The sequence below is a fragment of the Pungitius pungitius genome, chromosome 10, assembly GCF_949316345.1.
Source record: "Pungitius pungitius chromosome 10, fPunPun2.1, whole genome shotgun sequence".
Taxonomy (NCBI): Eukaryota; Metazoa; Chordata; class Actinopteri; order Perciformes; family Gasterosteidae; genus Pungitius; species Pungitius pungitius.
The window spans coordinates 17,607,053-17,631,919 of NC_084909.1; the positions used below are offsets into that span (position 1 = coordinate 17,607,053).

A 24,867-nucleotide genomic window follows, 5' to 3' on the forward strand; every position below is an offset into this window, starting at 1 on the left:
AAACACTTATTTCCACGCAGGAGGTGTCACTCAGGAGAACGCGTTTGCATCAGGAGTGCAGCAGCGCCGCGTTGTCTGAGGAGCCTCAGACACGTGCGGGCGGGGGGCGGCGTGTGGCGCCCGGGCCGCGCTTATGAGACGCGCACGCCACGGCGTGATGGCGCGGTGTGCGCGTCCTGACTGACGCGGGCCTTTGCCTCCCCTCCACCTTCTCCGGGTCCAAGGGCCCAGGGGGGGGCGGGGGGTTGGGGGGGGGAGCGAGCGTGTCGTCGGTCACTCGCATCCTGACCGGTGCGTTTAACCCGGGCCTCCTGTGTGTCCTCTGTTGCAGATGGAAGGACTGTTCCTGAAGACCACCGTGATGTACTGATGAGGCCGCCCCGGAAGGGGGGGGGGGGGGGGGGGGGTGGGGGGGGGCCCGAGGAAAGGAGACATTGAGAAAAACAACGACAACCAACAACAACAACAACAAAAAAAGGAAAGGGCGTGAAAATGGCGCTCGGGCTGATTTAGTGGCGGGGAGGAGCCGAGCCGCTGGGAGCCGCTCCTGTCTTTTCCTCTCACAGAGGCCAGCGTGAGGTCGGGAGGTCGTCAGGTCGTGAGGTCGTTGGAGGGCGGAGCAAAGGACGCAACACATTGAGCACAGTTTAAAATAAATAAAAGAATATGTACCCGTGGTACACTGTTGATAATAACCCCGATAATTCACAGCACTGAAGATTTTTATACTGTATCTCAGCCAGCGAGAAAGCTTCGTAAAAGAAATTTGACTGAAGTTTTGGTTTTTTTTGTACTTTCAAATTGAATTTTGAGTGCGGAGGTGAACCTTGAACGAGGGAAGAAAAAAAAAAACAATGTGAATCTATCCGTGTGTCCGTCGAACGAGTTTGATTTTCATGTTTTCTAAATTAGATGACAATACAATCAAGTTTCCTTTTTACCATTGTTGTACATACAAGATCTGATGATAATGATAGGACCACCCCCTCTGTCGATGAGGTATGTGTATATAACGTTTAAGAGGTATTGTGTATGCAGTAGAGCTATTAGGCAAAACAATACCAACATTTATATAAACTTACAGTTTGTTTTTCTTCTATTTCTGAGCCATCATTCTTTCCTATAGCTGCCATTTTGGTGAGAAAGCATGCAGGCATGTCAATGTTTGTCCTGGAATTATGATATTTAATAAATCCTATATTGTGCTGAACAAATACTAGGGTTGACTCGCTCGAGCCCAGACCGATTTTTGAAAACATAATTATCAAACATTTCACTTTCAAAACGGAAGACTTTTGCTGTCAATAGTACTGTAATCTTTGTAACAGAGGTAATATTTCTTCGAATTTACTGTAAATTTTGTTTTGTCACGAGACACACACACACAAAATCAGCACCTCTCAAAGCTGTAAAAAAAAAAAAAAAAGAAGGAATTATGATCTCGTGTCAGCGCGAGAAACAAATCAGTCGTGATGCAGCTTTGGGAGACATTTGATTGACACTTTTCTTCTTCCGAGTGTTTCATGTCATGAGAAAAAAAAAAGAGAACTTGCTGAGTCATAATATCCCCGTTACTTTCCCCTGAGGACTCTGGAGTCTTGGTGCTGAGAGCACGTGTGTATATTTGCCCGCTGATGTCAGTCCTTTAGCTGAGCAGCTCAACCGGTCCCATGTTCACTCTGTGTTTGATCCTTTCTGTTCTCAATGGAGTGTCTATAGGTCTGTTGTCACTGATAACTTATATATAGCTTCTCGAATCATCTCTTCATTGTACTTCAAATTCAAATAAAGTTAACATGTTGATGATAAACTGGGAGAGTGTGACTGTGTTGCCCTCCTCCGGGACGCAGGCGGCGTGCTGATCGGGGGCAGGTGGGTGTGGGGGGGGGGTTATGAATGGCCTGTGGACGAAAAGGAGTGTCGAGGCAGCGAATGAGCGCGTTATTTACTTCAAATAAAGGCGGCGTCTTTCCGTTTCACTGAGTGAAGCTGTGTGTTGTGTAGAGGCCAATGCTACGTGAACTATGCAAACGAGATTGTGACCCAGCTCACTGGGAATTTTCAGTCCTAGGAAGGGTGTGACACTAATTCACAATATATCACCATAGAACAAAGTGCAGCTGTTCCAGGTCCAGGGTCATGCATCCATGTGTGTGTTTTAAATAAGGGAGTTAGTTAAGGAATGACGCCTGTCAAATATCTATTTTACTAAATATAATAGTAATTATATTCCGCGCCGGGCCGCTCACAAGCGGCATATTTGTTTTTTTTCCCCGCTGCTATCCACAGGGATCCTTCCAGAAGGACTGCTAACAGGTACGCCTCTTAGAACGCATCACGGACCACCGAATCGACATTGAGGGACAAATTTCTCCAGTAAGCAATTCTGAGTGAAATGTGTTGACACAGCGCGCTGGGCCCACCACTCCCCCCGCCCCCGCCGTGACGCAGCCGCGCTGATGAATAATTGACTGATTGCTGCATAATTCAATGCCGCATTGTGGAAATTCAAGGCCTGAAATATATTTCAAGCTTTTCTTTCCATCTTTTTTTTTTTTTTTTTTTTTATTAAAAAATGAGGTTAAAGTTTCTATCAACCTTGAAAGAACAACATGTGCGATCAATCATGAAAGCCAGCTCGCGGTTGAGTTGAGGCTCGCCCCGCCGGCCGTCCGGGGGCCCCCCCTCGCCCTGAGGCTTAAGCTCGCTCCGGGAGGGGGAGCAACTCTGACACGGGCGTCCACTTGATCCGTTTAATGACCGGATGGTTCTCCTCGCGTCGCTGCAGCAGCACGCGCCTCTCAACGCGTCCTCTTTATTGTTCCTATCCGACGCCTTTGGCCCCCGCGGCCCCAGTGCTTCAAATCACTGCGCATTTTTCTAATAAATTCAATTGCGTTCCAAATTCGACCGTGAGGCACGTCGACTTTAAATACCCAATGTGTGGCTCATGAAGACGTCATCCAGACGGGATTATTCGGCCCGACCCCCCCCCCCCCCCCCCCCGCGCTGACTCCACCGTCGGTCAGAGAAACGCGTCCATCCGGGCTCGTTGGGGGGAAAAAAAGCATGTAGTATTTGTACTTTGCTGTGGTGTCAAATGCATTGTTAACCTCCAGCGAGCTAATTCCTCGGCGGCGGCGGCGAGCGGTAACACGGGCGCGTCTCTTGATAAGCGGCGGCCGAGCGGAGTCTGCAGAGAGACATTAGCGAGGTGCAGAGGCCTGAAAGACAGGACTAATGTCACCTAATCAGATAGACCATTATGTATTAGCCAAACTACAAAACAGTTTCATCTGACAAGGGCCAGGCCACATTACCTAAATTAACATTTTGCAAGCGTGAACATGGAAGAGCGCGGCGGCGGCGGCGAGGGGTGGGGGGGGGGGGGGGGGGGGGGGGGCAGGACGGCGGCCTTGCGCTTAGACATTCGGCGGTAATTATTAATTTATGATTGTCTCTGGTCTTAATGAAAATGAAAGCCAGGAAAGAGAACAGGGAGGGATAATGTGGCGTGAAATTGAGTTTCATTTGTACAGGGTCCACCTTTTAACTCTGCGCTTCTTAGGCGGAAATGGAGCCGAGCAGCCCCCCACCCCCCCCCCCCCCCCCTTCCATCCCCCGAGAGAATGTATTTTTATCATGCTTTCTCTCTCCTCTTTCAGGCAAAGCGTATCCATCTCCTCTCATCCCTTTGTGATGTGTGGGGGCCAACACGCCCTTTAACGTCTCCATTACTCTCATAAGGCCTTTCCCGAATGACACGGGGCTCTTTGCGATGTCCGACAACTATGTCAACAATTTCCTTGGGTAGAAATGTCTCGGCGCGGTGCTTCTTTAATGTCATCGAGCTGGCGTGGAAAGGTCTCGGACCAGGTTGTCATGAGGGGGGGGTTAAATGCATAAGCTCTGGAATGGTTTAACAATTATTCTGGTTTAACCACAAGAAACTCTAATACTAAATATAACGGTAACATTTCTTTTTTTAAATGTAAAGCTCTGCCATGCTAATTAGGTAGCTACAGCTAGCTTTGCGCGTGGCGTGAAGTGACTTGTTTTGGCCACTAGGGGCCAGCGTCTAAGTTGATGATGTAAACTCGTTGGTAGGAGTTTGTCCAAATGACCCTTAAGGCCTCTCCCCATTTTTCCCTTGAAGACAGTTTGTCTTGTTTCTACGTCGACTTCAACTGCACTAATGCACCTTTTTGGGAAGGTAGTTTTTCAAGCCTTTTCAAACGTTTGCCTAAAATGTGCTTGAAGCACAGCTACCGGTGAGAGGGTCCGAGGGCAGTGACACCCAAACAGAGAGAGGAGGAGATGCTGCAAAGCCCAGAAAAACTGAGGAAAAAGCAGGTCCACGTTTAACATAAAAACTTTGTTATTGCCACTTTAAGTAGTTCCCACCCTCCACATGCCTCGTAAATACGCAGAGTTTGAACCATTCAAGGTATAAAATTACCATTTGAATTATGTCATCAGAGTAAATATCCATAAAGGGAGTCGATCCACGAAATGAACACAAAAGGGTTCTTACAATATCAATAACTTCCGACGCTCTCACAACAGTGCTGTTGTCATTTTGCAAATGAGCTACAACCACGGAGCCACTTTGTGTCCCGATGCATCACGAGGCTCTGAAGACGCTTTCACTAAATGACTGGGCGCACCGGAGAATCCAAATCACCAGGGCTGCTTGTATTAACTCAACTACATTTTTACAATTGTGAGCGAGGGATGGTTAATTTAGTTTGACCCGAGAGCCGCCCCCCCCCGACACTCCCCCAGACAGCAGATGGATGAGACGAGTGACCACAGGCGTGAGGGAGTGTGCGTCTGAGTGTGTGTGTGAACTCTCTGGATTAGTCTTCATTTGGTGCCTCTGTCATGAGGGAGGGGAGGACCGAGTGCTGTGTGGCAAACACACAGGGTCACACAAACACACACAACCCCCCCCCCACCCCCTTCCCCCCCTCCCCAGCTCATCAACTTTATTTTTTTGCAATCTTCCCTTAGAACCATTAGAATACCCTGAAGAAATGACTTTCCAATTAAAGGGGATCCAGAAGAAGAGTGTTTTTTTTTCTTCTTCTACTCCTTCTTTTCCTTTTTTCATCTTTGGCTCCTGGAGTTCTTTATTCCAATAATTTAAATTGGAATTGATTTTTCAATTTAGCCGCTGACTGCTACGGACACCGAGCGCAGGGGCCACGCGGAGCCTCTTTGTCGTGACAGAGTGCTGCATGTAAATTCTGCCCCAAACAGCTATATATTTATTCCTGTGAGAACAATCAGGCAGCACGACAGATTTAGGCCTCGCCTGACTATAGCTTAAGGTGTTTATGCCTCACTTTGTGTGGCCATTTGTGCAAAAGGTCACTCGGATTTCCCCTTTAACGGGGAATCAGTCGACTCATATTGGGGAGAAACAAATATAACATGAGAATGTGCGGCGTATCGATTTTGCGTCGGTGGGATTTGAATCACTTGGGCCCAGCGTTACTAACGGTTCTCCCTCAGAGCAGGAGACGGTGGCCCTACGCCTCCGAAACTCGGGCGTCGACGGCCGCTCCAGCTGCGTCCGAAGGAAGCAGTTACGGCGCCTCGCCGAGCAGACTCCGAGCCGAGCTGTTTTACAGATGCGCCCGGGGATCCGAGGCCGTTCTTCTGTGGACGAATGGTTCTGTCTTTTGCTCCTGACAGCTGCGCGGGCCTGTTGTTCGCTCTCTCTCTCTCCTGAGTTGTTTTAATAAAGTTGTGCTGCAGGAGTGGTGAGGGAAGATTAATGGACGCACAGGAAGTGTGGCAGTTGTGAGAGGATGCAGGACAGAGCGGGCCAGCAGCCATCTGTTCCTCCTCCTTTACAGCTCTCTTAATGGAGAAACAAACCAAACAACGTGGATCTGAGGCCCCGCAGACAGACGCGCGCGCACACGCGCCTCAGCCGGCGCGCAGCTAGACACAGGACGCCGCTTCATGTGACAGAGATGAGAGCCCGGGCTTTTGTCATCGTACCCCCCCCCCCCCCCCCTTTCTCCCCCCTTTCTCCCCCATTCGTTGGATGTGTGCGCTTTCTGTTTTTTCTTGTTTTTGGTTTTTTTTTTCTCTCCTACCTTTCAGCAGGATAAAGTTGGGCTCGAGCCACGGCTGTGAGATCCAGATGAAAGACGCAGGCTGGATGGAACGTGATTAAGAGATATGTTCTCGAGGCGAAACAGGACTTGGCATTCGCTGAGACGAAAAGCTAATCAAATTAAAAGCGAAACGGGGCCATTGTTTGTGGCGAGCGTTTTTCTCCGCTTGTGTCACGTTTGAAATGAAACGCTGTAAAATAGATACGGGCTTGTGGGTTTTTTATTCCGATTTTACGCACACACACAGGCTCTGACTAATGACGGTTGTGCCCAATGATGCCTAAAGCACTTTATGGAGCTGTCTGGGCTTGTAAAGAACGTTTACTATGATGGAGCATGAATGGCTCACTGAAAGAGTATTATTGTTTACAAGTTATTGTTTTAAATGAATTCACTCAGCAGAATTGTTAAATTCTCCATCCGACGGCCTCCGGATCCTTTACTCTGTCAGTGAGTATTAAGCGCCCCTCACCCCCCCCCCTCACCCCCTCCGCCGAGTTCCCGCTCTTAACCGGCACTCCGTAGTTATTATTGGCCTGTAATGAAATCCGCAGTCCGAGCCGTGTGCCGCGTTGTGTGTGAGCGGCGGGGCGCGGCAGCGCGTCCCGTTAAATGACAACGCGCCGCTCCTCTCGCACCGAAGACATCTGTATGACACGGTGAAGTTTCCTCTTTGAGCATCAGACCTGTAATTGAGCTCAGGGTAAGGGGAACGTGAGGTGCACACAGAGGAAGTGAGCAGGCCCTTCCCCCCCCCCCCCCCCCTTCCTTTCCTTTTTCCTTTCCCCTCCTCCTCCTCCTCCTCCTCCTGCTCTCACAGCCAATGTGTCAGTGAGCCCTCTTTAGATGCACACCAGTCTGGGTGCATTAGCATTAGCCGCTAGGTTATCACTGGCCGCTCGGGGCTTGGCGCCATGGCGTGGTGGTGGGGTGAGAGAAGGGGGGGGGGCGAGTGGCATCCACGTAAGGTTTCTCCCAGCGATGCCTACCGCGTCTTAACCCGCGTCTCTGATTGCGCCTCGTGATGTTGATTTCTCACTCCGCTCGTACGATATCGCAGATCATGCGGGAAACCGAAGTGAGACCGGATTAAATATTAAACACAACCTGACGCGTCCCCCCCCACCCCCCCCTTCCCTCCCACCAGAGCTCCCGTTCCACTTCACATGGTACAATTAAAAACATTCCCACATGCATTGAGCGGAGCACCCGTCAGGAACATGCTGCTATACACACTTAAAATAAATCTCATAATAATCTATGGAGAGCCTGACAAGGAGGAGGCCAAGGTTTTCCATGCAGGCACTTAGCTGAGTAGAGATGGAAAAAAAAAACAGAGCGAGATGAGGGCCTTACATTATTTATACGTGCTAATGGCGGCTGTCGGTGTGTGTGTGTGTGTGTGAGAATCGGCAGCAGAACAATCTGCTAAAATAGACACACAGCCGTAATCAAGGCCATACATTTCATCCTCTTCTCCTGTCCTCCGCTGACTGCAGGGTCAATTGGAGTCGGTTTAGTAGCATTTGAAACTCTTGCAGTAGATTATCTCCTTTTAATGGAGACTAAAGACAATGCGGGAGTAGACTGCCGCCTCCAAAAGGAGAAGATAACCCTGAAGCAGAAGAAATACCTCACACAGTTCCTACTGTGCACGTGAGATATCACTGCACAGCGATAAGAACAATAGCTCATGTGCCTAGTTTGGTCCGCAAAAGGGATCCATTAGTCTTATTGTGCAGCCCTTAAGCTCGGCATCACGGGGGATGGGAGGGTGGGGGGGGGGGGGGGCTCCTGCACCGCTACATCCCCACACATGTGCCTCTCATTTCCTATGGCGGTGCAGAAGTATCCTTCAACATCCTATTGTAAAGTTTACCAGGGGAGAGGTTCAGTGTATTAAAGTGCCCTGAGAGAAAAGCCAAACGATGTAAACGCAGGCAGCTGCTCGCTGCCGAAGGCGTACAGTAGATGGGGAGACCCAGGTCTGGATGTGTACAGTATCTATATAACATCATGGGTCCTCTTTCAAGTCTAATGGGAACAACATGAAGGCTAATGGTATAGTAAACGCGGACGGCGCTTCAAAGCAGAGCTGCGACATGTTCCGTTTCCGTTGTTTCACACAAAAAGACCTGCTTTCTAGTGTGTTTTTGAGGTTGTAGAGGACACGTATTTGCTAAAACAGGACACAGGATACACGGTCTTAGAGCCACTATAGTAATAATAGGTTTCCCAACATTTTTCGGCTGATGTTTGAGGCCACAACTCTAGAAACTCCCCCCCCCCCCCCACATTTACAGCAACCAATGGAGGAGGTGCTCATTCATTCACCATTGGTCCCATTTTTTGGGCCACTACTATTATTTGTACGTGCTACACCTTGATATAAAAGTAGTTGCACAGGAAATTGTTATGCACGTTAAATATTGCAAAATCTCACTCACGGTGCACTGGATGGACTCAAGCCAAGTGTCGTGGACCAAGTTGTCAAAGCACAAGGAGGTTTTCTTACTGCAGAAGGGTTTATTTTTCTAAACAATTTTTAATGAAGAAAATTTGCCAAAACAATAAATGGAGCCTAGAAGTAGAGCCCCGATTTAAAGACAACATGACTGTTGTAGCGCTGCAAAGATTCTCCTTCAATTGTCTTTTCACCCAACATTTAAGTGACACATATATAGTGGCTGACTAAACCAACAAGATACAGCGGGGGACAAGCCCAAGATATGACCCACAACAGAACACAAACCAGCCCTAATTCCCCCCATGCTGTCAAAGTTCTCGGTATGGTCCGGGGCTCAGGCCTCTTGTATAAAAGCCGACTCCACCCTCAGCCTCAGCCTCAGCTTTTGCCCAACCAGGAAGGGAGCTCGACCAGGTAATGTCATTGTGGAGCTTTGGCCGTCGCACTAAGTCAACGTTGATTTATACATCACGTTCACTTGAGTTACGGAGTTACTACAGTCACAGAACTCTAGCTATTTTATTCCAAACCAGAATCTTCTGGTTTGGATTCTCTCTACTGACCTTATTTCAAAAAGAAAATAAATGAATATTGAATGAACACTTTTTTTAATTTTTAATTTTGAGAATCGTCTGAAAACCCACCTATAAGTCCAATAAAACACACAGATACCAGGCTAAAAGCATATCTGTTCCGACACCACGCGGAAAAGAGAAACAGCTTCCTTAGGCACTCAGAAGCTAAAATGGGTACAGCGTCAAATGAGGCTTGAGAGGGACAGTTAGCTTGGGAAACCCTCCCCTAACCGCTAAAACCTGAGCGGAAGGCGCTGGAATTGCTTGTGATGCGCATACAATGGCTGATCCACGTATCTCGCTCAAAAAACTGATTAATAATAATTGTCACGTTTCACACTGTATCTGCCATCTCTTAGCATTCCAAATATGGTACGTTCCCTTTTAGCGGTTAAAAACAACCACACAGGTCATATTCCGTAATTGACAACGGCTGACTAGATGGCCTCTAAAGGTCAGTCCAAAAAGGATGAGGTCCCGATGACCACGTACGCTTCTTAAATACAGTATTCTGATGCTGCTTTGTACTGAAAAGCTTAGCAGATAGCTAACGTAGATCCAGGAAATAAAGACCAAGGAATGCAAGGTCATTTACATACTACACACTGAGTCACTTACAGACTTTGAGGCTTCTGAACAGTGGAAGTGAAGTTGCAGCATGTCCGCTCAGTACAGTCCGAAACAAATAAGCAAATAACTACGGCAAGAGAGAAGGGTAAAGGTAAGAATGAAAATGCAATAACATTCTGCACCACTTGGTGTCTCTGATGCAACACATACAAATTTAGCGGCAGGACATGCGTCCAGTTATTAATATTTCCCCAAACTTAATCAAGTAGTTTGGTTGCCTAAACTAAACAATTAGCTTTGTGAAGATTCAGTGGAGAGATATCTGCATAAGAGGTGATTAAAGTCGCTCTCTCTCTGGGTGTGTTGTATCCAGAGCTTCTCTTTACTTTGTTGACATTTGCTTTGATTCGGTGGTTACCTACCCCGGTAGCTCCTGTCCATTGATAGCAATGTGAGAGCTGGTGGCTCTCTGTCTCCACGTTGAGAGAGATGATATTGAAATGATCTGAAATCTTATATTTTGCACCTTAAACCACATTCAGCATACAAAATGGTAACAATAATTTTCAAGTGTTATTTTAGTACAAATTAACGTTGGATGTTTACGTTGGATCGGTCACGTTTCTAGTAGTACAACCATTAGAGCACCATTTGGATAATTCATCCAATACGTTTAGCTAGCTATTTGATGGGGTTGTTAATTACTTTTATCTTTTTCAACCATGTATCATTTGAGTTGTTGTAATTTTGCCAACGTTAACACATACTGATCTGTGTGGACATATTGTACTGTGCCATATTTCTCTCGTCTGCTTTAAGACTGGTTCTTTGCAATCTCGAAACCGATAATTGACAAATAGCAGAGAGCATGAAAGAAGAACAGAAACCCCCTAAAAACCCCTTTCAATCCCGATAAAGATAAGTCGTCCAACGAAGCACTGCAGCATTCAGAAAACCAAATACAGCAACCCTGTCTCTGATCATCACTTGATAGTGTGCTGACACGCAAACTCTATTAAGCTGTCTTCAAATATGCAAAAACGATATGATTTTACAATGATTACATATTCACTTCCCCAGCTGGCTGGCTCCAAGCGTCTCCATTTGTCATCGACTATTGTGTCCAATTATATGATTAGCTTTGAACACTCCAGCACTTCGAGAGCTCTCGTGTGTTCTGCTGCGCTGAGTGATTCACAAACAAAGTCATTACAACATGTATTCACACATATCAAATAACAAAACAGATGGCCACTGCGCTCGCCGCCTGATTTGTTTTCCACACGAGTGGTAAAAAAAAAAAAAAGAGAAGTATTTCGTGCGAGCGGTTTTTAATGCTGACTGTTTTTTATTCCCAAAGAAGAGCAGCTGGCTGTCGCGCTGTTAGATCAGCTCCTATGAAAGACAATCTTGTTTTCATTAATTTCTCTACAACAAAGGCACTTGTTGGGAAGATTTAGAATTACAGTGGGTAAAGCTTCCGGATAATTCATCACAAGGACTTGACAGGAAACTTAATTGTTTTAAATGCCAGTTGCTGTCAGCAGCGTGGCTGCTTTTCCTTTGATGTCTAACAGGTGGGACAGATAGATGACCCTCTGATGTTTCATTTCACCTTTGACCTCTTGGTTATAAATCCGCTTGTAGTCCCCCGGCCGATATTTTCCTATTGTCATGTGATGAACTCCAGTTCCCAGAATTCCGTGTGCGATGAACGTCTTGTAGTGTGCCTCCTCTAATTAAACACAGTGTAAGTCTGGTCCTGGTGTCCCCCGCCCATGGCACGACATGTATTAGAAAGCATGGTGGACAAATACTACAGCCAAAATATTGCCTCATTTAACGCTGTGATTATACATATGATGGTCAATGTAAAAGATCATTTCATTTTTAAGAAAGTTACTAAGTTGTGGTATCATTTAGTTTTATGCGAAACCGCTCAGTGAACTACATTTCATGCTTCGCCTAATGCACGTCGCCAACATGGCGGTTAGCTTGCCTTGCTAGCTAGCTAGCTAGCTAGGTAACTTACCTAACCTGATGTTTTATTCAGCTGGAAAGCAAAAGACCCCGTTGATGATGGTAAAAAATCCTGCTACTTTCTGTTACTACCAATCCTTATCCTTGGAAAATTCATTGCATGTATTTACATGAATTTCTCTCTAAATATTTGAAAAAGTGACACATGAATATTGTCGTGCTTTTTTTTTCATATGATAATTCTGAATGTACCAAAACTGCGCAGGATTTTAGAACGTGCAACATTTTACAAACGGCACCACATAAAAAACAATTGTAATCTTCCCAGCATAACCCACTGTATGCAGTTAATTTCGGAATTGATGGGCCTAAGATAACCATTCAGAAAAAGGCTATGATGCGATGTGGTCACACCACAGCCCATCTTGACTGAGACTGAGACTGTACATCGTTACTCAGCTACACTCACTCCCTGTGTAATCCAGTCAAGACTGTGTATGTGTGACAGACACACTAACACGACCATTTGAACAAGTTAGTCAGTTTGTGCTCCTTCATTTCAATGAGTCTCTCCATAGATATAACAATGTCACCCATTCACCACCCTTGTAGCTCAACACTCGTCCGCCATTTGGGAAATAACTTATCCAAGCAGTCCTTTGCACCTCAGTGCTTACACTGAGCAGCAAAAAGGTTGTTTCTTTAAAGGTTACCATTACTTTAAATCCAGTAAATAGACCCGCTGACATCTCTTGAGGATTTTACTGTAAATGCACTTCAAGTGGCTGAATCATTTAAGGTCTAATCAATGACTTGCGTTGCACCATCAACACACTTTAGTCTGACTACTGGGTTGAGGAAGCCGGTACGACTGCAGTTAACATCCTTTTGGGGGGCTGAAGGGGGTAAAAAAGCAGAAACAAAAACAGATCCCTATAGCAGAGAAGTAAAAATCTTAAACCATCGACTTTAAAAGTAAAGAAGAAGCAGTTTTGTGGCAGGTAGATAAGGTCTAGCTGTGCCATGCTGCCATCACCTGGTGGATGAGCTAACAACAACTTCCTGGTCAACGGCGGTTTGGGTTTAAAACATCTCGAGCGACTCCACAAATAGGTTGGGGTTACAGCATGTCAAGCATACGGGTGACATCTGGCAGTGTTGATGTCTCTGTTCAAGCCACGAGGCAGCGCTCAGTTGCAGCTGTGGTGCGGAGACCGAAGCAGAAGCAGCGACCTTTTCAGAACCCACCATCTTTTCCTGTTGGCCTTCCTCCATCACAAACCTCCCCCACTGTGAAGGCAGTCAAGCACTTTCGTATTGCAGTTGGTTGAAGTGGCTGAGACGAGTCTACACTAATAACGAAGTAAGAAGTTATAAGAGGTTCTTTGGGCTCTGTTGTTTTGTGAGCTTTATTTTTCACCAGCATGTGTTACACCTGAGCTGCAGACACTCAAAAATATGCACCAGAAAACATCTCTCATGGGTGAGTCACTCCGCTCCAAAACACAGATGTTTGTTGCCACAACAGCAGCACTCCCGTACTCAGAGTGTAAATCACGCCTCGGAAATTCATTGAGTTTTTAATCCCTTTCGCGTAGAACCCCCCGTACCCAGCGAAGCATTCAGCGTTACATTGTGCCAAAGCGCAGCTTGCCTCATATCATCGCGCCGGTCATGTTGCTCAATGACCGCATGCTGCCCGTGTGCGTGTGCCTGCTCTTCCGCCTCACGCTCCGCAGATAGTTCCGGTACAGGATCACGCTGATCACCCTGTCCTGGAACTGCTTGGAGACGATGTAGAACAGGATGATGTCCAGCACCGTGCTCAGGTTCATCAGGAAGGTGGTGAAGACCGCCCACGTGCTGAACCCCCCGTCTCTGCCCGTCCCCACCAAGCGGAGCACCAGGCACACGTGGAAGGGCACGAAGCACAGCAGCACTTGGACGATCAGCGTGACGATGATCCTGATGGACTTCTGCTTCACTTTGGGTTTGAGCTTGGAGGTGCGCCCGTGAATCAAGTTGTCCACGATGACGACGTAGCAGCCGATCATTATGCATATGGGCACCAGGAAGAAGAAGATGAGTCGCACAAAGTTCACGGGGTTGTCGTTGCGCATGTAGATGATGTCTTGCATTTTGATGCAGGTGGTGAAGTTGGAGACACGGTCTGGGTCTTCCCCGGAGAAGAGCAGGGGCACGGTGCTGCCCAGGGTCATGAGCCACACGCCCAGGCTTGCCACCACGGCCTTCGGGATGTTCTTGAGTTCTTTGCCGTGCTTTGGCTGGACGATGGCCATGTAGCGGTCTGCGCTGATCAAAGCAAACAGCCACAGGGCCATGGAGGGGTAGAAGATGGTGAGAGCGGCTATGATCCGGCAGAAAATGTCCCCGAAGGGCCAGTAGTCCTGGTGGTGGTAAACCATTCGGAAGGGCAGCAGCAGGACGAAGGTGAGGTCCACCACCGCCACGTTTATCATGTAGACGGTGACCGAGTTCTTCTTCTTGGTGGTGAGAGAAAACACCCACAGAGCTGTGATGTTGACCACCACCCCTATGACAAAGACGAAGGAGTAGAAGACCAGGCCTGCCACGCGGTACTCCACCGACCCCTGCTCTGGGCGCACGACGCCGGACCCCTCAGACATGTTGGAGAAGTTTAGATCCAGCCTCATTCTGAAACTTACGAAATAAAGCAAGACAGGTCTTTATTTCACTTCAGCAGTTCCTTCATCATCATTGCCTTTCATAGCCTTTTTGTTTTCATGATTGGAACAGAGGTCTTATTAATTAACTTATGTTGAAAGGTCATGTCATACTCGCAAAGATCTAATGCGGAAAAAGGGATATTTTGGAGTTTCTCCAAGTATAAAATATGGAATGAGTATACAATGTGTGTTGAGAGGTGGCACTCTGGCTTCCTCTCACAGTCCAAAGAAATGCTCTGGGGGACTCTACAAATTGTCGGTAGGTGTAAGAACAGGAGAGAGAGTGGTTGTTTTTCTCTTTGTCCTGCTATTGGCTAGTGTCTGTACACTGTCTGTGGCCCTATGCTAAGTTGTGGTTGACTCCAGCCCCCCTGGAACCCACTAAAGGGAAGCGGACTGTACCATCACCTACAATAACACATGATTACACAGTTTGATGAATAATCTGCTAGATTTGAAGATTATAAAGAGAAGGTAACACAACTTACTTTTAAACATTATGTAGAAGTTACTCCTCGTGAGTCCACAAAATGTGAAGTCTATGAAAAAAAAGAATAGTCAGATAACACAATAAAAATGGATACATAGACATTTGTTTACCGGACCTACTGCTGAATAATTTGAATATCTATTTTAAAATGGCGTGATGTTGAACTGAAAGTAACAGAGGAAGAGAAAAAGATATGTGTCCTTAGGTATTAATATTGCAAAAGTTGCAAAAAGAAGCAAACATTTTTACACATGACACTGTGCAGAATGGAATAACAATGTGGAAGTGAAATATGTATAGAAGTCGATGCTTTCTTGACAATAAATTATCTGGCATCTGTGTCAGTATCTCAACTGTGCCATCCTCTCTGCACAAAGTGTGGCTGATCATTAAATATGTGAAAAAAAACCCTGATTTATGTAAAGAACCAGAATAACAACAAGTTTGTCCAGCAACACACAAATACATCGAGTGACTGTACAAGTTTGCCAAAATGAGTCCCCCCCCCCCCCCCCCTTTCCCCGTCTGTCTGAGAGTACGAACAGATCAGATCGTCTCCCCTGAGCAATAAAAGACAGCACTCACCACAGAAATCAGACAAACATCTTGACAAGCTGGCGTCACCCGGTTTATGAAGCGGCGAGGGACGATTTATCGGCGCATTCGGCCCAAAAAGGGAAGTATGAATTTCTTTTCTCAAAGGGTAATTCGATGGAAACGGTGAGTGGGCTGAACAACGGCGTCAAGCCCCCAGCCACTTCCTGTGCAGTGGAGTTTCTGTACTGTGAGATTCCTTTACAGTATCCACGTAGTCACAACACAAAGGGCTACAGCTTTTCCACAGTGTGCAATTACAACCCCCTTACAGAAAATGATGTGCCATTAAGAGTGGGAGTGGGTTTGGCAGGCTGAGAGATGGCAGATTTAGGGCGAGTTATTGATTGGAAAAGTGGGGTCTGTCACAGCACATTAGTTCTCAGGGGAGTAATCCACAGCAGGTTGCTGTGAGAAGCATCTGCTGCTGGAGAGAAGTAATTAAAAACAGGATGTTGAGGCAGTCGCCATATAAACAGGAAATAAGACGGCGGTAATAGACACTTCACGCTGATGCTGGGAGATGGTTTTACACCACCTCGACTTAATGGATGCAAAGCGCATACCTCAGGTAAAGTAGCTCAAGGTCAGGCCGGACCTGGATTGAATACAGATTAATGTGTGTGTGTGTGTGTGTGTGTGTGTGTGTGAGGGGGGGGAGGGGTTAGCTGGTGACAACTAGAACATTTGGCTCGGAGCACGTTGCAAAATCCAAACTCCTCTCTGGTGCTTTCCACTCCCGTTATAGATGTTGGTGCTGAACTCACTTCCATTCTTTTGTTTCATCACAGTGTTGTGCACAGGAAGCTGCTCATTCAGGCTAATTCTTATTCCCAGGGAATAACTATCTATCTGCTTGTCCTCTCGATGTGTCTTAAAAAATCTCGTGCCAGATGGCGCTTTGTGTTCATTGCAATATGTTGTTATGACAACAGTCTGTGCAATGTTTTCCTCTCTTTGATACTTGTCATGTGGCTGCTTCAGTAAATTCAATAATAAATAAGTCCATTTTAAAATTCGCCTGTATGTACAGTATATATGTGTATATATATATATATATGTAAAACAATAAAAGTTTATTCATTGTGACGGGTATTTATCTTCTGTCTTTTTGCACTTTCCTACAATCATTTGGTGTTATACTCTGCCAATCTAGTTTAATATCAAACCAACAAAGATGAATTGATACTGCGGTTACACCTGTCAATATATAGATGCGGTAGAAGCTCCCTGTGGGGGATCCGTTTAACTTCCTGTTACCGTCCCCACTTGATCCAGTGTCACACTGCCCTCTAGAGGCCGAGCCCCGTCACTGCACAGGTCGTCTGAGGTTGAAGCACAAGTTGTGTCACAGGAACAATATCATGCGTCAGGTTCTGTGGAAATCCACAGTGACTTAGCAGACTTTTTGGTCAAATACATTACAATTTGTAATAATAGTATAGAATTGTATCTCTCTAAACATTGTCTTTATTGTTCTGTCTGGATGTCTCCTTTTGTGCCACGTGTCCCCATTTTTACGGCCGTCTGCCTCTTTCTGTCTGTCTTTCACTGGCTGCTTAATTTCTAAAAGTTAAAGAGCCCCTCCAGACATTCTTACCAAGACATAAAAAAATACTCGTCTTTAATTAATAATTTGGGTGTGTGTCTTAAAGGGGCCGTGTGTGGCATTCAATGGAATATGATACTGATAAATATGTTTCTGTGGTATATAATCCACTGAAAATTGTTTTTGAAACCATAGCTATTTTTATCTTTGTATGCAAAACATTCATCAAACACAAAGTTTTCCCTTTTTGGTGTAACTTCAGAAATAACACATATCACAACAACACGTTCTAACACATAAACCCCGGCCTCATGGCTGTTTGACTGGATTGGAAACCATCTACAAATTCTCACGCTTGACCTTTAGACAACTTTCAGGCTGAGCAGAGAAAGTTTCCCCCATGAAGATAAAATCATTGTTTGAGACTCTGCACGACAAGATACCATTCTGCAAAACGAAGGTCCGAGTGATGTTACAGTAGAACTGAAAAATCATCTTCATGTATAGATACATTGTCCTGGTAGATTCCTCTTAAAACAAGAGCTTTCCTTTAACCAGGGGACAGAGGAAAAGGGAAGAGATGAAGTAAGTGGCAATTTGCTTCATCTCTTTTAAATACAGTGGTCATCAGTCAAATGACTTAGAATTTAGATCATTTATGTGTTGTTTATGTAAACATCTAGGTCACATTTGCCATTTTTGCTTTAATGACTTTAATGAATTGATGAAGAACCTCGTACCCTGTCATTGATTTGTGCTGTGCTGAAGTGTCGAGCTGTTTTTAACTTGCCGGGAGCTTTGCTGGTTGTTGGGCTTCATCATCGCCATGATGAAATCTGCTCAACTGTCCCGCCCTGGGCCTTGTTTCCGGGGCAGCTGTTGTTTAGGCCCGGCGGATGGGTATTGTGACACATGGGGGATGGTTGAGATACATTGTGGGTGTGATTTGCCCGCTTTTTTTTCCCCCCCGTGCTTTACAAACCGTCCGTAGCAACAGACATCACAAATAAATGCTTTTTCCGAGAAGGGATTTTTCGATGTACAGGTAAATAAATAACAGTCGAATATGAAACTTATCACGATGACTGTTGTGGTGAGCTTACTAAGCCTGTAACACATCAAAGAGAAAAATGAGCGGCTTGTTCCAGAGTACTAGTAAAACATCAAAAAGAGCACCGAAAAGGTAGACTATAACGTAATGATCAGGGAGTCAGCATACAGCGTGAGTGTAGCTCCTCTGTGTGTGTTGATTCTGTTGTACATCACACTTTTTGAGCTTCCTACCAACCGCAGAGGCCTGCTCGTGATTTGGTGCTAAACCTGATGCTTCCCATGAGTTATGTTCATATTCACAGCGTGATTCTGCACAGCCCGATTTTCACCTGCCTCCAACGAAGGCAGCGTGACCTTCACGTTCCTGAGTGCAGAGTAATGTGGGAGTGATGAAAACAGATCTGGCCTCTCGGGCTACCGACTGTTTGCCATTATGCTACAGACCAGCAAGTTGTCCTTTTAACCCCGTAACTACTTACTGGTACTAATCCCCAAAGCTGTTTTTTAGTTGTTTTTTTTTACCGTGATCTAATTCCTTAAAGCACCTTAATCATGTGGGGATTGCAAGGTTGGATTGTAGAAAGAAAACGTCCGCTAATTATTCACCGTATTGGCCTTTTGCATATTATATAATATATCAGGACAAAGTGTGTACTTATTACTAGAAATATAAGTTGTACTATGGAATATTTAATAGGTGGAGAAGCAGCTAAATGAAGATAGTCAATATGGTATTCCCAGGGTTAGGGTTACATTCCTTCCTATAAATGCAGCAACGCACCAACAAAGAAGACTGCAAGCTTCAAAATACCCAAAGAATTAGCTCAGCCAATGTTTAATGAGAAATATTATGCACATTTGGTGGAACTCGGGAAATAAACACTTTACATTGTGGAGAATAGCACTGCATGTAAACATAACTACAGTATGTTCACAAGAAAAAGACATTTACTAAATGAAATGATATCACAGACCAAACCAACTTTTACAACAAGAAAATGAACACTAAAACGGACAAATCTATTGTGCTTTCCCATTAATTAGGGTCAATTCAGTCGGCAGGCTGTTGAAATAATAAGTGTACACTTTTTTGAGGTATTACACTGTGCGGAAAATAAGAACTGAGGTTGTGGGTGTGATTTTGTCTTGAAGCTGGTGTTGGCCTCTACCGTAAGTTCTTAAAAGTAACGCTTTGAGTATGGGACCAGATGTGAGGTTATTGTCAATATTACACCTTCGATTTTCATTCATTCACTTCACTCTTTACACACTGTACTTGAGCTTTTCCGGTGCATAGGAATTTAAACAAGACTTGCTTAACTGACCGTCCATCTCAGGAAACGCTCCCATTTACGTTTTGGATTCAGTCATTTTTTGTTCCATCGCTGCCTTGATCTCTGCTTCCCTGAGATATTCACTAAAACTAATAACTAAATATGTAAACAAGGGAAGTGCTGGATTTTCATTCTGTCGCTCTGTTGAGGCACAAACTGTCCTTATGTTAACAGCTAGATTTCTCTCGGATCCAGATGGCGTAAGTCCTGAAATTACAGGGGAGTTCACTCCAATGTTCAAGGACAATCAAGACACGGTTTGACTTGCCTTGATTAAAGCGGGCCTCAAGCTTAAAAGGTCCTCGCCTCTTGTGCAGCTCTTGGTGCCTCGGTTGCTCCATCTACTCGCCCTGGTGATACCTCCTCTCTGTGAGCCTCTCGATGGGGGAGCCCACTGTACAGCTGTTGAGTTGGATCTTGTTGCCATCGAGGACGTCCTTGGAGGAGCCTTCGGGTGACGTCCTCACAGCGCTGGAGAAGGACATGCTGACGTGCAGCTTCAGCAGCTTCCGGAGTTTCCTCTTGTAGCCCTTGCAGGCGAAGAAGTAGATGAAGGGATCCAGACAGGAGTTGAGGTTCATCAGGCACACGGTGACGTGCAGCGACACCTGGAAGGCCGTAAACTCCACGCAGTCGGGGCTCGACACCAGCTTGCGGATCATGTACTGCAGGATGTCGATGTGGTAGGGGCTGAAGCAGACGATGAACACCAGGGACACGCAGCAGATCACGCCGATGGCCTTGCGGCTCCGGCCCGACTTTTCCGTCAGATGGTTGCTCTTGGCCGAGAAGTGGAGTTTGGAGCACAGGACGGAGTAGCACACGAGGATGGTGACCAGGGGTATGACGTAGCCCAGGAAGACGGCGCCGATAAGTATGGTGGCGACGTTGTCGACCTTCTCAAAGTTGGGGTACTCCATGCAGGTGATGTAGCCGTCGGGCTCCAAGTTGGTCATTTGCATTCCAAACAGGGGGAGGGTCTGCGCCAGGACGAGCAGCCACACGCCCACGCAGATGTAGCGCACGTTGCTGACCTTCCTGAGCCGCGCAAACCGCAGAGGCAGGACCACGGCGATGAAGCGGTCCACGCTGAGGCAGGTCATGAAGTTCACCCCGGAGTAGGTGTTGATGTAGAAGATGAATCCTGAGATCTTGCACATGGTCTCGCCCAGAGGCCAGTGGAAGCCCAGGCCGTAGTAGACTACCCTCAGGGGGAGGGACAGGGAGAAGAGGATGTCGGAGACAACCAGGTTGAGAGAGTACAAGGTGGTGGAGTTCATCTTCTTCATATTGGGACGGATGACATGGAAGGCGAGGCTGTTCCCGAGGAGCCCCACCAGGAACACCACGCAGTAGAACAGAGGAATGAGGACCCTGGCGTAGTCCCGGTGGGCGTACAGGGTGTCACAGGTGGTCTTGTTAGAATCATTGTTGGGGGAGGTGAAGACGATCACAGGCACTGCAGAAGCCATCTTCATATTTTTGGAACCACTACCTGCAAAATAGAGAAAAAAATAAATGTCTCTCTACTCGGATCTGAGTCTGTGTTGAAATGAAACTCTTTCGAGATCTTGCTTTCAAAAGGGAAGGTGCAGTATTTGTCATTTCTTTTGGCTAAACCTAAAACTGTCTATAGTAAATAGAAGAGTAATGAAATATAAGATGATGTTGAACACTTAACACCCTCTTAAGATTTCACCATATATCAAAAGGTCTCTACAACAATGAATCAAGTCTCAAAGGCAACATCGCTGTCTTTCGAGCAGTTTTGGCGAACTCTCAGCTGATTTACCAAGCAACCATTTTAACTTCAACTCTCACCTTTATCTTTGCACCAAAGTATCAGGCTCATATGATGCAGAAACGATTGATTCCCTGGTGTGTGGTGCCACCATGTGGTTTTTTAATGCAGCTCGACAGATACCAAACTTCTCTTTTTCATTAGTCACTCACCAACACCTTGCACAATCAAGCCTTTGCATTTCCTCACCCAAAAGGTGAAAGTTATGTAAAAAACAAAAACAGGGATTGAGTCAGATGATCTTTTGGGTGTCTGACGTGAAGCATCTGTTCCGTTTTCACATCCCATTTAGCAATAAGCTTGTACTTGAAAATAAAGCTTATCGTTTGACGTTCAGAACATCATTCAAATCTTTAAAATCATATCTGTTTCCAGCCGTTTGAAGACTTACTAACTGTCCTCCACTGTCCGACTCAGAGGAAGTGGCTGTTGTTTTCAGCTAAAAAAGTGACATGGAGGGAGTCTGTGAACAATAACACGGCATCACTGGGATTTCGAATCCAGCTGCAGCACTCTCACATTTACTCCGAATGGAAAACGAGAAAAGCTGCGCGTTGAGAGACGACCTCGTCTGTGAGGAAGTACGCTTCCCCAGGGTGCTCTGCCTCAGAATGGCATGCTGTTGAATGGTCATATTGTTGGAGCCCAAATTACCAGAAGCTCTGATGGAGCGCACGGCGGACAAAAGAAACACGCTTCCTGGCTCATTGGCACAAGGGAAGAAAAAAACAACGACTTTTTCTAATCGACTTTTTCTTTTTGATGGCATTAATCCACACACGGGAGCAATCTGTAAATAACGGTTTTATGTCAAAAACAATTCTGCATACTGTTCCATTGGCACTGGTTTGCCTCTCAACTGCGGCGGGTTTTGTAACTCCGGACGTATTTTAACCGCGGATTTTCCTTCAAAAAAGAGCAAACTTTTTTCATAAGACAATATAAAATATGCTTAAATGTGCCATTATTTTCAGAGTAGATATCTGACCCTAAGATACAACACAACGTCTACCCCAACCTAAATCCACAAGAAGCCGAATTGCAAAACCAACATAGCTGAATGTAATCGCAATCATCACTTCGCACGCCGTGCTGTGTCACCAGCAACCGTTTGACATGACGCTTAAAAAACAGTAGAGGTTGCGCATGGGAGCCTACCTTCACAGATGGAGTGTGTTTTCCCTCTGCTGCAAGTCACATGGATCCAGAAGACTTGAGTCTTATCCGTACCATAAGGGCGGTCCTGACACCAGCACAGTAAACCGTTCTCGATTAGAGCCGCATGACATACAGCAATCAGGATCTGCTGCCTGTAACCATAGTGACAAAATATCCTGTTGAAGTTCTCTCTCTCTCTCTCTCTTTCTCACTCTCACGCTCTCTCTTTCTCTTTCTCTGCCAACATGGGTGTGTGTGCTTCTCTCTCTTTTACTAAACCTTACAAATGTTCTTTTTCCCGGCACACTAGTGTTGAAACACTTGACTGATTTCATTAAAAAAATGCTGACGTGTGTAATGACATTTGTCCTCTGATAATTGATCTCAGAAGGTGGGGGGGAGGGAGGGGGTTACCATTGCTGGGCATGTGTGACACATATTTTGGGTATGAAAAATCTTGTTTTCCTACAGCATGCGTGTGTGTATTTGTGTGTGCCTATGCCTGTGTGTGTGTGTGTGTGTTCATATCTATGTGCGTGTGTGTGGCTTTTTCTGAGGATGTGGCTTCAGCTGCACAGATGAAATTGTCCACAGTTGCTTTTTTTGGGCGGATACCCAGCTTTTTGTGTACTTATGTGTACGTATGAAGAAGACACTTACACCAATAATTCAGAAACATTTGAAAAATCTCTCATTTTGTCCCTGTTTGTTTTCAAACTCCAGTTTCTGATCAATGGGCCACTCGGTTTTTCTCACAAAATGAGTGGCAGTGGAACTTCCCCTTTGTTTCAGAAGCACCTTTGTTTTGATGTTTAGAGCTTAGAATGACTTTCAAAAATGAAGAAGAAGACCCACAACTCTGGACTGATCTCGCATCTCAGGTGACCGAGATAAATCAGGCTTTTTGGTGTCAGTAGTGTACGTTGAAGGTGGCACATGGCCCCAAAACCCCCACTGACATCCTGTGGCACACGGATGAAAGGCTGAACGCCGCGTGTGAGGGGTGGAGCAAAGTACTCTCACAACGCAGAGACGCTTGACCATTGGAAATGTAAGATGTGGTCAAGCCTTACAATATGGAAGAAAATGTGTTATCAAGTTTTGTTCTGGTTCACCGTGAGCATTGGGTACAAACTGCTGCCTTGCGGTTTCACACCTTTAAACACCCCCCCCCCCCCCCCACCCCACCACCACCCTCCTTTCCTTTAAAATCGGTTTCTTTCTGCAATCAAGAGAAATGCAGAAAAACCCTAGATCGAATTGTAAGAAGCACTTGTTTTCCTCACTTTTATGTTGACCGTTACCTTCCTCTGTTCAAAACAAGTCCGACTTCCCCTCGGCCGCAACTTGTGGGTCTGAGTCACTGGGCCTCAGACGGCCGGACCAGACGGCTGACCCGACGCTACTAATGGGACCCTCCGACCCTCCGTCCCTGTTGAAAATGTAACACTATTGTGACTACACAAAAAAGATAATATTTCCGACCAAAATGTGCAGAAACACAGAGAAATCTGCACACTGCTGGCAGCATTTGATGGGTATCTGTTCTCTGCATATCCTGTGCATAATTAAGGAAGTTATGAGCCAAAAAGCTCTAAAAAGGAAATCCGCTTGTGTGATATCTGTTGAAATAAACAATGCCCTTTATTCTTTACTTAGTATGTCACATGGAGGCAAACGGACCTTTATTTTCAACTTCTCCTATATGGCTCTTAGTCAACGTGATCCTGATCACGCTGCCGACTGGAAGGAACAAACCTCTGTGAGACCTTTTCTTTTATCGGACTAGGATGACAACATGCGGCTCTCGACCTTTGGCCGATCATCTAATGTACAGACTCTTCTGAGATAATAGCAACCTGATGTTAATGCACATTTTCCTCTTAAAGTCTAAAAGGAGATTGTACATGATGACTATTTTATTAAGAAGCTGTTCACGATGAACACAGCAGACTGTAGTGTGATAGTGTGCAACTCCCCAGTTCACACGTGGTTCAGATTGCAACAGTGTACACAGGAAACTTCTAGGGCTATTCATGAAAAAAAGAAAAAAAAGAATTGGTTGTGCAAGAAATTTACAAAAAAACGGCAACTGTAAAACAATACTTTTAACCATTGGAAAGTTGCAATATTTACCGAAGTAAATACATTACATGTCATTTACATTACATTTTTAAACTCATGGTTTACATTTTGCCTGGGGATCAATTAGGGGTTAGGTGTCTTGCTCAGGGACACTTAGACGTGGCACATAGGGCAGCCGGGATTCAAACCACCAACCTTGCAGCTTACCACGCTGCTCCATGTGCCACCATCACCCCATTAAATACATTTCATGGTTTGACTGTAAACACACCAACACATTTTTCAAGGTGTTTCTAGAGTTTCACAACCATCAAACAATTTATTTTTAGTAAGAAATACGTTGTAGCCTTATCCTAGGTCCGTCCCATCTCA

At 45.7% G+C, this 24,867-nt stretch overlaps 2 protein-coding genes across 2 annotated transcripts; both read right to left on the reverse strand.

The window, feature by feature from the left end:
• Window positions 1–12,919: 12,919 nt before the first annotated feature.
• Window positions 12,920–15,632, reverse strand: gpr18 (G protein-coupled receptor 18). Its single transcript, XM_037487679.2, has 3 exons — window positions 15,507–15,632; window positions 14,920–14,970; window positions 12,920–14,405 (listed from the first exon to the last, which is right to left on the reverse strand). Exon 3 carries the CDS (start codon window positions 14,396–14,398, stop codon window positions 13,379–13,381), a length of 1,020 nt encoding a protein of 339 aa, XP_037343576.2. The 5' UTR covers window positions 14,399–14,405; window positions 14,920–14,970; window positions 15,507–15,632; the 3' UTR covers window positions 12,920–13,378.
• A 3,298-nt stretch (window positions 15,633–18,930) lies between these two features.
• On the reverse strand, window positions 18,931–22,586 carry gpr183a (G protein-coupled receptor 183a). The gene is made up of 2 exons (XM_037489643.2): window positions 22,411–22,586; window positions 18,931–20,946 (listed from the first exon to the last, which is right to left on the reverse strand). The coding sequence occupies exon 2, from the start codon at window positions 20,927–20,929 to the stop codon at window positions 19,793–19,795; it is 1,137 nt and encodes a 378-aa protein (XP_037345540.1). The 5' UTR covers window positions 20,930–20,946; window positions 22,411–22,586; the 3' UTR covers window positions 18,931–19,792.
• Window positions 22,587–24,867: the final 2,281 nt, after the last annotated feature.

Bases quoted from the DNA above. Each gene is read 5' to 3' on its own strand.
- gpr18 (XM_037487679.2), bottom strand. From the start codon at position 14,398: ATGAGGCTGGATCTAAACTTCTCCAACATGTCTGAGGGGTCCGGCGTC.
- gpr183a (XM_037489643.2), bottom strand. From the start codon at position 20,929: ATGAAGATGGCTTCTGCAGTGCCTGTGATCGTCTTCACCTCCCCCAAC.